We start from the raw sequence: 11,030 nt of genomic DNA on the forward strand, positions 1-11,030 counted from the left end.
AAATTATAGATACTAATATTTTAAATGGAACAAAACTTAAGGAACTAAAATCTATGATTTGAAAATTAAATAAATAAAATTAAAATGAAAGTAAATTTGAGAAATAAAAATCATACTAACCTATTTTAAAATATAAATTATAAATGCCAAAATAACTTTGTTATAAATTTTTGAAGGTTGAGTTAAAAGTTGGAAAGTTTAGGGGGAAAATACCCCTATTGATAATTTTGGGCCTATTTAGAATAGTTTATAAGTAGTTTTTCAATCATGCTTTATGAAATACGAGGTAAGTATGTGAAATGAATCTCAGTTTATGTAAAACGTACTTATAAATAATTTCAATCGTGATAACAAATAACGCCTTTATAAATAGAAAAAAAAAAGTACTAATGTGTGTGCATAACTTGTAGAGTATGGATATTTTTTATATATAAAATTTTATCAGGTACTTCTTATTAATATAATTTATAACAGGAAACTTTTTTTTTTTCCAAATTTTCCTCATAAATTTGACAGGATTAATTGTAAATCAAGTTGATATCATGTTTGGAAAATTGGTTTTTTGTATCAATTCATCTTTTAATATAAAGTTATATTATTAGTTTGTTATACAACAGTATCATATACATATACTTGATGCCTAAACTCATCTTCAAATCTTAACTAATATTATCTCTGGTTTTTAATATAAGAGCTAGTTGACTAATTTAAGTAGATTAAAAAATTAGTTAACTTAATTATTTATAATAAATAGGTGTTGTTTTCTCTAAAATACATTTACCAACCGTGAATATTAGGTAAAACTACCATTTGACAAAACTTTTAAGATGGGTAAGTACTACAAGAACTATCTTAAAAAAATAGATAAATATGAAAGATAAAATATATTAAGGTCTTATACTTAGGACTAAATTGATAGTTCTTTTTTTGTGCTACTCATAGGTATCCTCCTATTAGAAGCAATCTTATTTAAAATACTGTCAGGCACTAAATGTGAATACCTCTCTTAGGAAGAATTCAAAGTTTGGTTTCCTATATTGTGAGAGACTAGCCCCTTTCACTAAACTCAATCCGTGTTGGTAAGTCAAACTAATTCTTTTATTAAAAACAGAAAATAGTATCTTGTTATACAACATGATCACATGCAATTGAAGTTTCATCAAAACAACAACTACGATGATGAGAACACTCAATAGCCCATTTATTTGTAATATATATTATCTCCGTACCTTAATATAAAACCTAACTAATTTGGACAAATTAAAGAAGCTACTAAATTACTTTATTATAATATATATTATATAATCTCTTTAAAATACTTACGTGTATTATTAGATTATATATTAATTTATAAATGAGGAAAATTAGTTTTAAAAAATAATAAATATAAATAATTTAAAGATATTTAGTAATTTTCTTAATTTTCACAAAGAAATTAATTAGATTTTATATTAAATACAGGAGGTAGTATTATATAGCCCATGTAGACATGTGACATCTTTATGTGATCCAATGCCATTGATATATGGATTTGAATTTTGGTTCTCATGGCACAGGAATAAATGACAAAAATGATAAGATATCGCGTTATGTGGTGTACAAGTTTATAAATAAGCTGTGGATTTTTTCTCGTTTCAAAAAATATCTTCCTAATTGCTTCGAAACAAGTAGGAGATCTTTCAGATAAAATGTGAGGTTGTTTTTGGAGACAGCAGGCTGGTGGTCCCTTTAATAAGATCAAATCAATATATAATTTCGTTGTTAAAAAATATAGACTAAAGTATTTTTTTTCCTTTAACTTCATACAAAAATTCAGTTTAGTCCATTAATTTTAAAAAGTATATTTTTTGTTCTTTAACACTAAAATCATTAACAAACAATGATGATATTAAGATCTTGAATATTGATAAAACATTCTTAAATGCTACTACTCTAGTCCTATTTATAAATCACTTTTAGCATATTTCACACTAGGAGTACACATGGGCAAGGTTGGGTAGTGTAGGACGCATGCCCGATACCTAGTTCGAAATATGAAATGCAGCCCACTGCCCAGCACTGTCTATAGAAGCCCTAACCATTTTGGGTTGGGCATGGGCAGGCTGGGCCGGCCGGGCTGGGCTGGGCGAGCTTCGCTGCCCAAATAGTGATGACCTGCCAATATCACATGTAAACAAAGCTTTCGTCCATACCTGAAAATTACATTTCATAATTTTATATTTTCACACGTTGAAATTATCCAGAAATCATTTAAAACATGTCTTGACAAATATCCAAATAAATAATATTCATAATCCATTTAGAACAAAACAACTCTCAAGATTGTAATTAAAGCCTTAAAATTCAAACGGTTTGTATCAATTTTTAGAAAGCTGAGAAAAGAATAAAACATCTGAAAAAATTGAAGAGGGATTGAGACACATTGAGATATTCCATTGAGGGTCGGAGTGGCTATGTAATAGAAGCTTGATTATCCATTTAAGTGGCAAAAATTAAATGTTACCTATAGGATTGCAAAAGGTTATTAAAATTGAAGCCATGGGCTAATATGAATAATATAGACCATATAAAAATAGGGTGAAAATAATTGTAAAAAGAAAAATAAAAAATCTTAAAATCTTATAATAATTTAATATAAACACTTTTAATATGCAAATATTTATTATACAATACAATGCAGTTAGCAGTCCATACAACCAAAAGACTTCTTTCTATCATATGACTTGTTCATAAAAAACTTAATACAAAAGAACTAAATATAAATTAAATAAAAAATAAAACATGTAATTCAGATAATTAAACCTCAATTTTCTTTCCCTGCTCCTACCTCAATCTTGTTTTCTATCTTGTATAAATATTCAAAATTGTTGATTTATACAAATATGTAATGTATGAACTCCATTCTCTAACAAAGAAAGTTGTTACTGGCATAGAGGAAAAGACTGACTTATAAATAACTAACATTATAATAACAACACACAATAGGATATACTCAATAAAGCTCACGAAAAACAAATTAAAAGCAAGATATTATTGCTTCTTTAGAAGAATTAGATCCCATAAAATAAAAAACTAATAAACATGTAACAATAATAAATTAAATTACAAAGAGGACGGAGATAACTTTTTTTGGGTTAAAGAAATGTAATATATTAATATTATTTCATAAATTATAATATATATAATCCGGGTAGGGTCAAATGGGCAGGTTAGCATGTCTTACTCGATGCCCAGCCCTGCCCATGAGGGGTGTTTGGATGAAATCAAAACCATAATTTTAAAAGTGCTTTTACGGTACACGAAATAAATATGTGGAGAAGTTTATCTCGATTTGCAGAAAAGTACTTTTCAGAAGCACTTATGGTACTTCCCAAACACTCCCGAAATGCGCAGCCCAAAGATGCCCATTCTTTTTCAGGCTCTTTTTTTCGGGCTGGGTTGGGCAATTTTTCTTTGGGCTCGGGTGGGCTCAGCTAGCATTTAGGCTTCATGCACACTCCTATTTTATAAAGATCAAGAAAAACCTTAAACTTCATTAATTCTCATTTAAAATTCAATAACTTTTCAACTTTATCTTTATTTAATATATATTATACCTCATCTAAACAAAGTCAACATCATAATAAATGAAGGATAAAATTGTACATGTTTACAAAAAATTTCTCTCAGTGTCCTATGAATAGGACCAAAAAATATTTTCTCTCTCTGCTTTACAAAATAGGACCAAATGAGTAACATATTAAGTGTATTTTTTAAAATAATCATAATTATTATAAAAAGTCATCATTTAAGACTAATGATTTTAAGATTAAAGTACTAGAAATGTACTTTTCAAAATTAAGTAACCAAATTAAAATATTATATAAAGTTAAATGATCAAATATATATTTTAGGCAAAAATATAAAAAGTCTAAGGGCTTGTTTGGGATAGCATTTAAAAACACTTAGAAGCACGTTTCATGTAAATTGAAACAAAACTCCTTCCACATACTTATCTTATATTTTGTAAATTATGATTGAAAAGTTATTTATAAGCTATTTCGAAAGGGTCCTAAGTTTTATAAGTAAAGCCGTCTATTGCTTAGAAAAAAAATTGATAATAAAATAGCAGTGATTTGCTTGATGATTAAAAAAAATTATTGGTCTAGTTATCTACCTTAATGGCAAAAAATTGATCAAATTTTATTGAGCACAAGTCATAATAACTATTTATCCCCCAAAAAAAAAAGACTTTGGCTATGAAATAATTGAACAATTGGGAGCAATCTATTCACAATACTTAGCTGATATTTATAAGAAGTATCTAATAAACTAAGTTCAATACCACTTGTTTAGCATAAAGAAAAATAATACTCCTTCAGTCTTAAATATAAAATTTATTTTGCAGTGTAAATTAAATTTAAAACTGAAAGAGTATTTTATAAATAAATAATATGGCTTATCTCAAATTCTATCCAAATGCATGATACTTATCCTAGTCTTGTTATTATTGTCATTTTGACATTGATTTGAATGGATCTATTGTTTCAAATGCATGATTCATTATTTCAAAATGATTAGGGTTTCTACAAGATAACAAGTTTGACCCTACTTTATAAAGTCGGCCTGATTGTATTCTCTGTACTATTCAAAGGTATAGTCTAAAATAATTTCTTATTTTAAATTAAACAAAGGCTAAAACATACTTTTAGTCATTTAACTTTTTACAAGGTTTTATTTTACTCTCTTAATTTTAAAAAGTAAATTTTTAGTCCTCTAACTCTAAAACTGTTAACAAAAATGATATTAATCTCTTGCATGTTAATAAAACATTACTAAAGACTAACATATTAAGTTTAATATTCAAAATAACCGTGAATGTTATAAAAAAATTATTATTTAAGACTAGTAATTTTGGGATTAAAGGACAAAAAGTATACTTTCTAAAGTTAATGAACTAAACTGAAACTTTACATAAAGTTAAAGAACTAAATGTATATTTTAATCCTAAACAAATAAATGCCATAAATTTAAGCCCAAGGCCCATTAACACAAACCCTTGCATCCACATTTATACTTAATTAGCCCGTCATAATTTTATCTCTAGCCACTCCCATTTGAAAAACCGTTTTGCGTGTGCCCCAAACCCCACGTTGATTTACAATCAAAGCCCAAAAGAAGCCTCTGGGCTCTTATTGATTGGTGGGTTTCTCTTTCTCACCATGCACAGACCCAATCACTTTCATTTCAAGGACACCGCATCTGAAAACACTCGCATATTTGTGAAATCAAGAATCTAAAAAAAAAGTTAGTGGCTCACAATTTGAAAAATTAAGGTTTAAATTCCCACTCAAAGAGCTGGCACAAAAAAAAAATCCCACTCAAAGAAGTATCTACATTTAGGTATGGTAAGAAGCATTAAAAATTAGGATAGGGATTGGGATTTGGATTGAGAAAAATCTACTAAAATAATATTTAGCATAAGAGATTGCTTGTTATAAAAGATTAGCCAAACTTATGAATATAGGATTGGGTAATACCACAGGGGGGAGTGGTATTCCCCAATCCCACCCCTATGAGTTTGCCTAATCCCATATAACAAGCAATTACTCATATTAAATACTATTTTAATGATTTTTTTTAATTGCAATCCCAATCCCAATCTTTTATTTTCAATATTTTGTACCAAACAAGACTTTAGTGCTCAACAGTATCTCAAATAAGATTATCTTCAATAGAAATATACTTGTGTATAACAAAACAAAAAAATATTTGTGAAGTTACACCCAAAAAAAAATCAATATTTGTGAAGTTAAAAATGAAGCAGAACAACAGGGTTAGTAACTTAATTAGTACACAGGAATCGAAAATTATTAAGAAACATAGTACGCAAATGAGAAAAATGCACAGAATTGTCTGTTTCAATTGTTTTATACATGTAGATTTAAATTAAATCAACCTTCTGTTATGGGATTTTTTTATTTAATATTTTGAAAATAAAGAAAATTCATGATTTATCTTGGCAACAAAGATACTCAAGACTTAATAAATAACTCTCTCTCTCTCTCTCGCGCGCGCGCGCGCGCACGCAGCCTCGTCCTTCACCTACGTGGTCGCTCCTCTTGAGCCAAACACCCCAATAATCAGCAGGTGGCAATTTCTCTTTGTCCTAAATTGTATCATTGTATTTATTTTAGAAGAAATATCTGTAAAAAAAACACATCATTTACAAATCAAACTGTTATATTTACAGTATGTTTACAAATCATACTTTCATAACACTATTTGCAAATTAAATTTGTAAAACTGTTAAAAAAATTGAACTTTTTTATTGTATTTTTTGTTTTTTTAATTTTTTTAATTTGAGATGTATATGTAATTTTTATTCTAATGTTTTTGCCAACGAATTTTCATTTAATTTTTTAAGATAAAGATGACTGCGATTGAAAAAAAAAAGTTATATATGAGGGCATTTCTTTTGTTAGAGTAGTCAATTAAGACGGCTTTTATATGTTTCTCTTCGATGGACTATGATAGATATACCTCTGTACATATTTTAATACTTTTTGAATAATTGAAAATTCGTCGCTTTTATTATTAGAGCCATCGGCTTCAAATCAATTGCTAACCAGTGATGACCCCATGCGAATGCCGACCTATGCTTTTATGTTGCCGAGTTGGACTATGAACTTTCATATTTAAACGCCCCTCTCTTTTAAACTTATTTTTTTAAAAAATAGTACAACAACCTGCTTTCCCCCTTCTGATCTTATTAATAAATTGTACTCCTCCGATCCTTATTATAAGACCCAATTTGACTTTTTATTTGGTCCTAATTATAAGACCCAATCCATTTTCTCTTTTATATTTATGCATTTTTTTCCAAGATAATCCTTTTAATAATGATAGTTTTAGCCAATATACTTAATTAGCAAGGATATTTTAGGAATAACAACACTTATTTATTATAAATAACCAACTTAACTTACTTCCTTAATCTTCTCAAATAAGTCAATTGGGTCTTATAATTAGGACCGGAGGAGTATTATTGAATTTTTCACATAAATATATTGTTTTATCTTTTATTTATTATTGTATACATCAATACATTTTTTTTTGGAAAAATGCAGTGTATAAACAAGATAAAATTGAAGAGTTGTTAAGTTTCAAAATAGAATTAACAAAATTTAAAATTTTTCTTAAATACGATAAAATATACTGAAAACAACTTATAATAAATAGGATAAAATGGGTATTATAGACATACGGACATGATTCTTATTTTAAGTAAGGCTTATTCATAACCGCTTGTATTTTGAATTTTTGATCATATTTACGTGCTTCATGACTTCAGGCACCCAATTTCCCGGTCAAAACTTGAGAATTTTGTTAACAAAAAAAAATTGGGAATTTGGATCACCACATTTATTACTGAGCATGAATGCCACGTGTCAAACACTCCCCTTGAGTCGGTACGACTTGGGATCGGTATATTAAGTGAAAAAATAATTTATTTATAAATATAAATTACTTGTTGGATAATTAATGAGTTTTTTTTAATTTTATCCCTATTAACTTAAATAGGTGTGAGAAAATATAACACATATTTTTTAATACCCTTCCTTTTAATAAAGGCAAAAATTAAAAAAAATTATCAATTTAATGTATTTCTTAGCTAATTTAGAATCCAAGTGACTTATAAATAGCAATAGAGTGGTACTCCCTAATTCATTATTTATGAAGGGCATTTCCTTTTGTAAAAATTACATTAAACATTCATAAAATTTTACTATACCACTTATATTTAATTAAGGTAAAATTATTTTACAAGTGGCTATATTTTCACTCAATTTTCAATTTGATATCCGTGTTGTTTTTTACCTCTTTATTAAACTCTTTAATTGTGTTTTGTTAGTTTTGTATTTATTGTAACTTTATACTGTTGGCAATTGGCATTGTTAGTTACTATATAGAGGTTACGGTTTCAACAAAACAAAGTTAAATAATAATTTAATAAAGAGAAAAAATATATATAGGTATTAAATTTAAAAATTTTAAAAATATATAGGTTTTCCCTTTAATTTATCAGCAATGTACAATTTCGATTATTTTTCGTGGCGGGTAAAATGGGCTATGCACAGTACCATCAAGCGTGTTTCCTCCAAAATGGAAAAATTCCACCAGATACGAAAATTTCGATGTTCTCATCATTATCTATCCCTTCAACACGACTAAGTAATTAGTCCTGAAATCAGAATCATCAAAGTCCTCTATGTGATGATTCGTTTGCCCAAACATATACTAGTCGACGCCGTCCTTGTGATAATAATCTTCCCCAACGCAAACGCCAATTTGACTGCTTCCTTCCCCTCTCTCTCTCTCTATGACTTAAGTCGTTGAACCTACCCATCCCCACAGAAGCACACCCATGAACTTCCTTTCTCTCTCTAACATACATCTCTCGCCTCAACCGATAATATATATACACCTCTCAAATAACCAGTTCCTTCATATCATTAACGGGTCTGGCTTGAGCTTAGTTCAAGAGCTGCGACGACTATCATCGAGAACTATGAAGACAAGCAGGAGCAGTACCAAAGGTGATTCAACTTCGTGGTTTTGCGGCGCAGTACTTCTGGGTTTGATATTATTGGGGTGTATCAGAGAGAGCAGTGGTGGTGGCGGCGACGGCGACGGCGACGATATCAGAGGGAAGAAGCTGCTTGAACGGCCGTGCGATGAGATATATGTCGTCGGAGAAGGCGAGACTCTTCATTCCATCAGCCACAAGTGCGGCGACCCGTTCATCGTAGAACAAAATCCTCATATTCATGATCCTGATGATGTTTTTCCTGGACTTGTCATCAAAATCACCCCCACCAATCTTCACTAGCTATGTATATATCAAGCACTCTGCTTCCCTTAATTTCTTCTTCTTCTGAATCCTGATGTGAGTTTGTATGTATATATTGTATACTAATTAATACGTGAAGATGGTTATGGAATTCCGAAGATGACAAGGAGATGTGTAAACTGTAAAAGTGGTTTGAGTTTAATTTGAACGGGGCTTCCTTTGTTGGTCTTCCATGTTCAGTTGTGTTTGGCACTGTAAGAGAATAAAATGTTTTGATTTATTCCGGAAAAAAAAAAAAAGAATAAAATGTTTTGACTTTTGAGAGCTTGTAAAACACAGAACATGTGCCTCTCTCCATTTAATTTTTTCATTTACTCTTGCTTCTAGCAACAAGAAGGAAAGAGCGAGGTTGTTGGTATTTCTACATATAACCATCAGTTTCAACGCAATCCCACTGAACATTAATTCTTGTTTCTTGCAATTTTATATAAGTTCACATCCCATTTTGTTTGTGAAATTTATAATTTTATTTTTATAAAGTATTCCTGTTGATTATATATAATGAGGAATTCTCAATTAATGGGTTATTTCAATGTACATGATTCAATAGACAAAATAGTTTGAGAAAACCAAGACACATTTGTTATAAATAATTAAATTAATTTTCTTAATATTTACTAATTAGTTATCTAATTCTTATATTAAAATCGGAGGCAGTATTATTAGGGGATATTTTAGAGAAATCTGATCACATTTGTTAGAATGAAAGTAATTTATTTAATTTACTCAAATTGTTAAGCAGCTTTTATATTAAGGATAAGAGGATTATAAATTTATAAGGCATTTTTTTTTAAAAAAATGATTCTTATTATAACTAAGACATTAACTAAATTTTTTTTTAAAAGAATATTCTATTTAAAATATCATTAACTGTATTTTCAATGGCTTATTGAGTGTAACTGATGGTAATAAATATGGGCAATTTTTTCTTTATTTTCAAACAAAGTTAATGACCTAATAATCTCTTTTCAATTTTGATGAGGTGAGTAGAGATAGCTTATAACGAAGAGATAGAAGGCGGTATAAATTAAACACAATATAGGCACGTATAAAAGCAAGCTTTGGATAAAAACTTGTGGTAAACTAACTCTCACTAAAATATATTTAAGCAGCCTACTATGATTAGAAGGTGTTACCAAATCATAATTTTAAAAGTCACTTTATGATTTACGAAGTAAGTAAATAAGAGAAGTTTTATTTTGATTTGTGCGGAAACACTTATGAAAAGTACTTTTTTGGATAACCAAACACTCCTTAAGTTACACTGAGGGAAATTATATGGTTGGTCGAACCATTTAACAAATAATTAAATATTTAAAATTCATAAATACGGTTCAGAAAAAGTGCAAGATAACAGATAATAATATAAAAAAAATTTAAAATTCACATGTACATTAATAACTGCATCCACATCAATCGATAGTATACAAACAAGACACATGAGGTGTCTTTACATATAATAATTAGACATAGCTTCCGGGGATTAAAAGAAAAGACGTATTATTATTTTCATTGTTTGAGGATAACTCAACTTACTATGTAGCTTTTATTAATAAATAAACCAGTGTCTTTTAATTTTTATTGTTATATGAAATATTAAAATAATAATAAATATACTACCTCCGGTCCTTAATATAAGACCTAGTTTGACTCTAATTTTGGTCCTAAATATAAGACTTCAATCCACTTTGTCTCTAATATTTATGTTTTTTTTTTCTAAGGTTGTCCTTCAAATAATGGTAGTTCTAACCAACACCCTTGATTAACCAGGATATTTTAAAAAAGACAACTATTTATTATAAATAACTAACTTAACTTACTTCCTTGATCTCCTCAAATTAGTCAACTAGCTCTTATAATTAGGACCAGGGGTAGTATATCATAATCATATCAAAATAGATATATGTTAAATGAGTTAAACCAACTATTTCATCCAAGCTGACATGTTCAACTTATGAACCTTTTAGCTTTGCCCATGCCAGTAAGTATAACTATGTATTGATTTTGGGAATTTTTATGGCTTTTTTTGAAAAATTATGTATATTAGCATCATTAAATATACAAATTATATGTACCATTGATATTGATTAATGATACTAAAAATAATAGAGTAGGTGATAATTTAAAATAATGGTAG

General features: G+C 28.6%; 1 protein-coding gene across 1 annotated transcript; it reads left to right on the forward strand.

Moving 5' to 3' along the window:
- The first annotated feature begins 8,329 nt into the window (after positions 1-8,329).
- LOC114739205 (uncharacterized) lies at positions 8,330-8,999 on the forward strand. Its single transcript, XM_028927259.1, has one exon. It carries the CDS (start codon positions 8,408-8,410, stop codon positions 8,870-8,872), a length of 465 nt encoding a protein of 154 aa, XP_028783092.1. The 5' UTR covers positions 8,330-8,407; the 3' UTR covers positions 8,873-8,999.
- Positions 9,000-11,030: the final 2,031 nt, after the last annotated feature.

The sequence above is a fragment of the Neltuma alba genome, unplaced genomic scaffold (genome assembly GCF_004799145.2).
Source record: "Neltuma alba isolate B1F8T4 unplaced genomic scaffold, ASM479914v2 tig00002821_pilon, whole genome shotgun sequence".
In the NCBI taxonomy this organism is placed as follows: Eukaryota; Viridiplantae; Streptophyta; class Magnoliopsida; order Fabales; family Fabaceae; genus Neltuma; species Neltuma alba.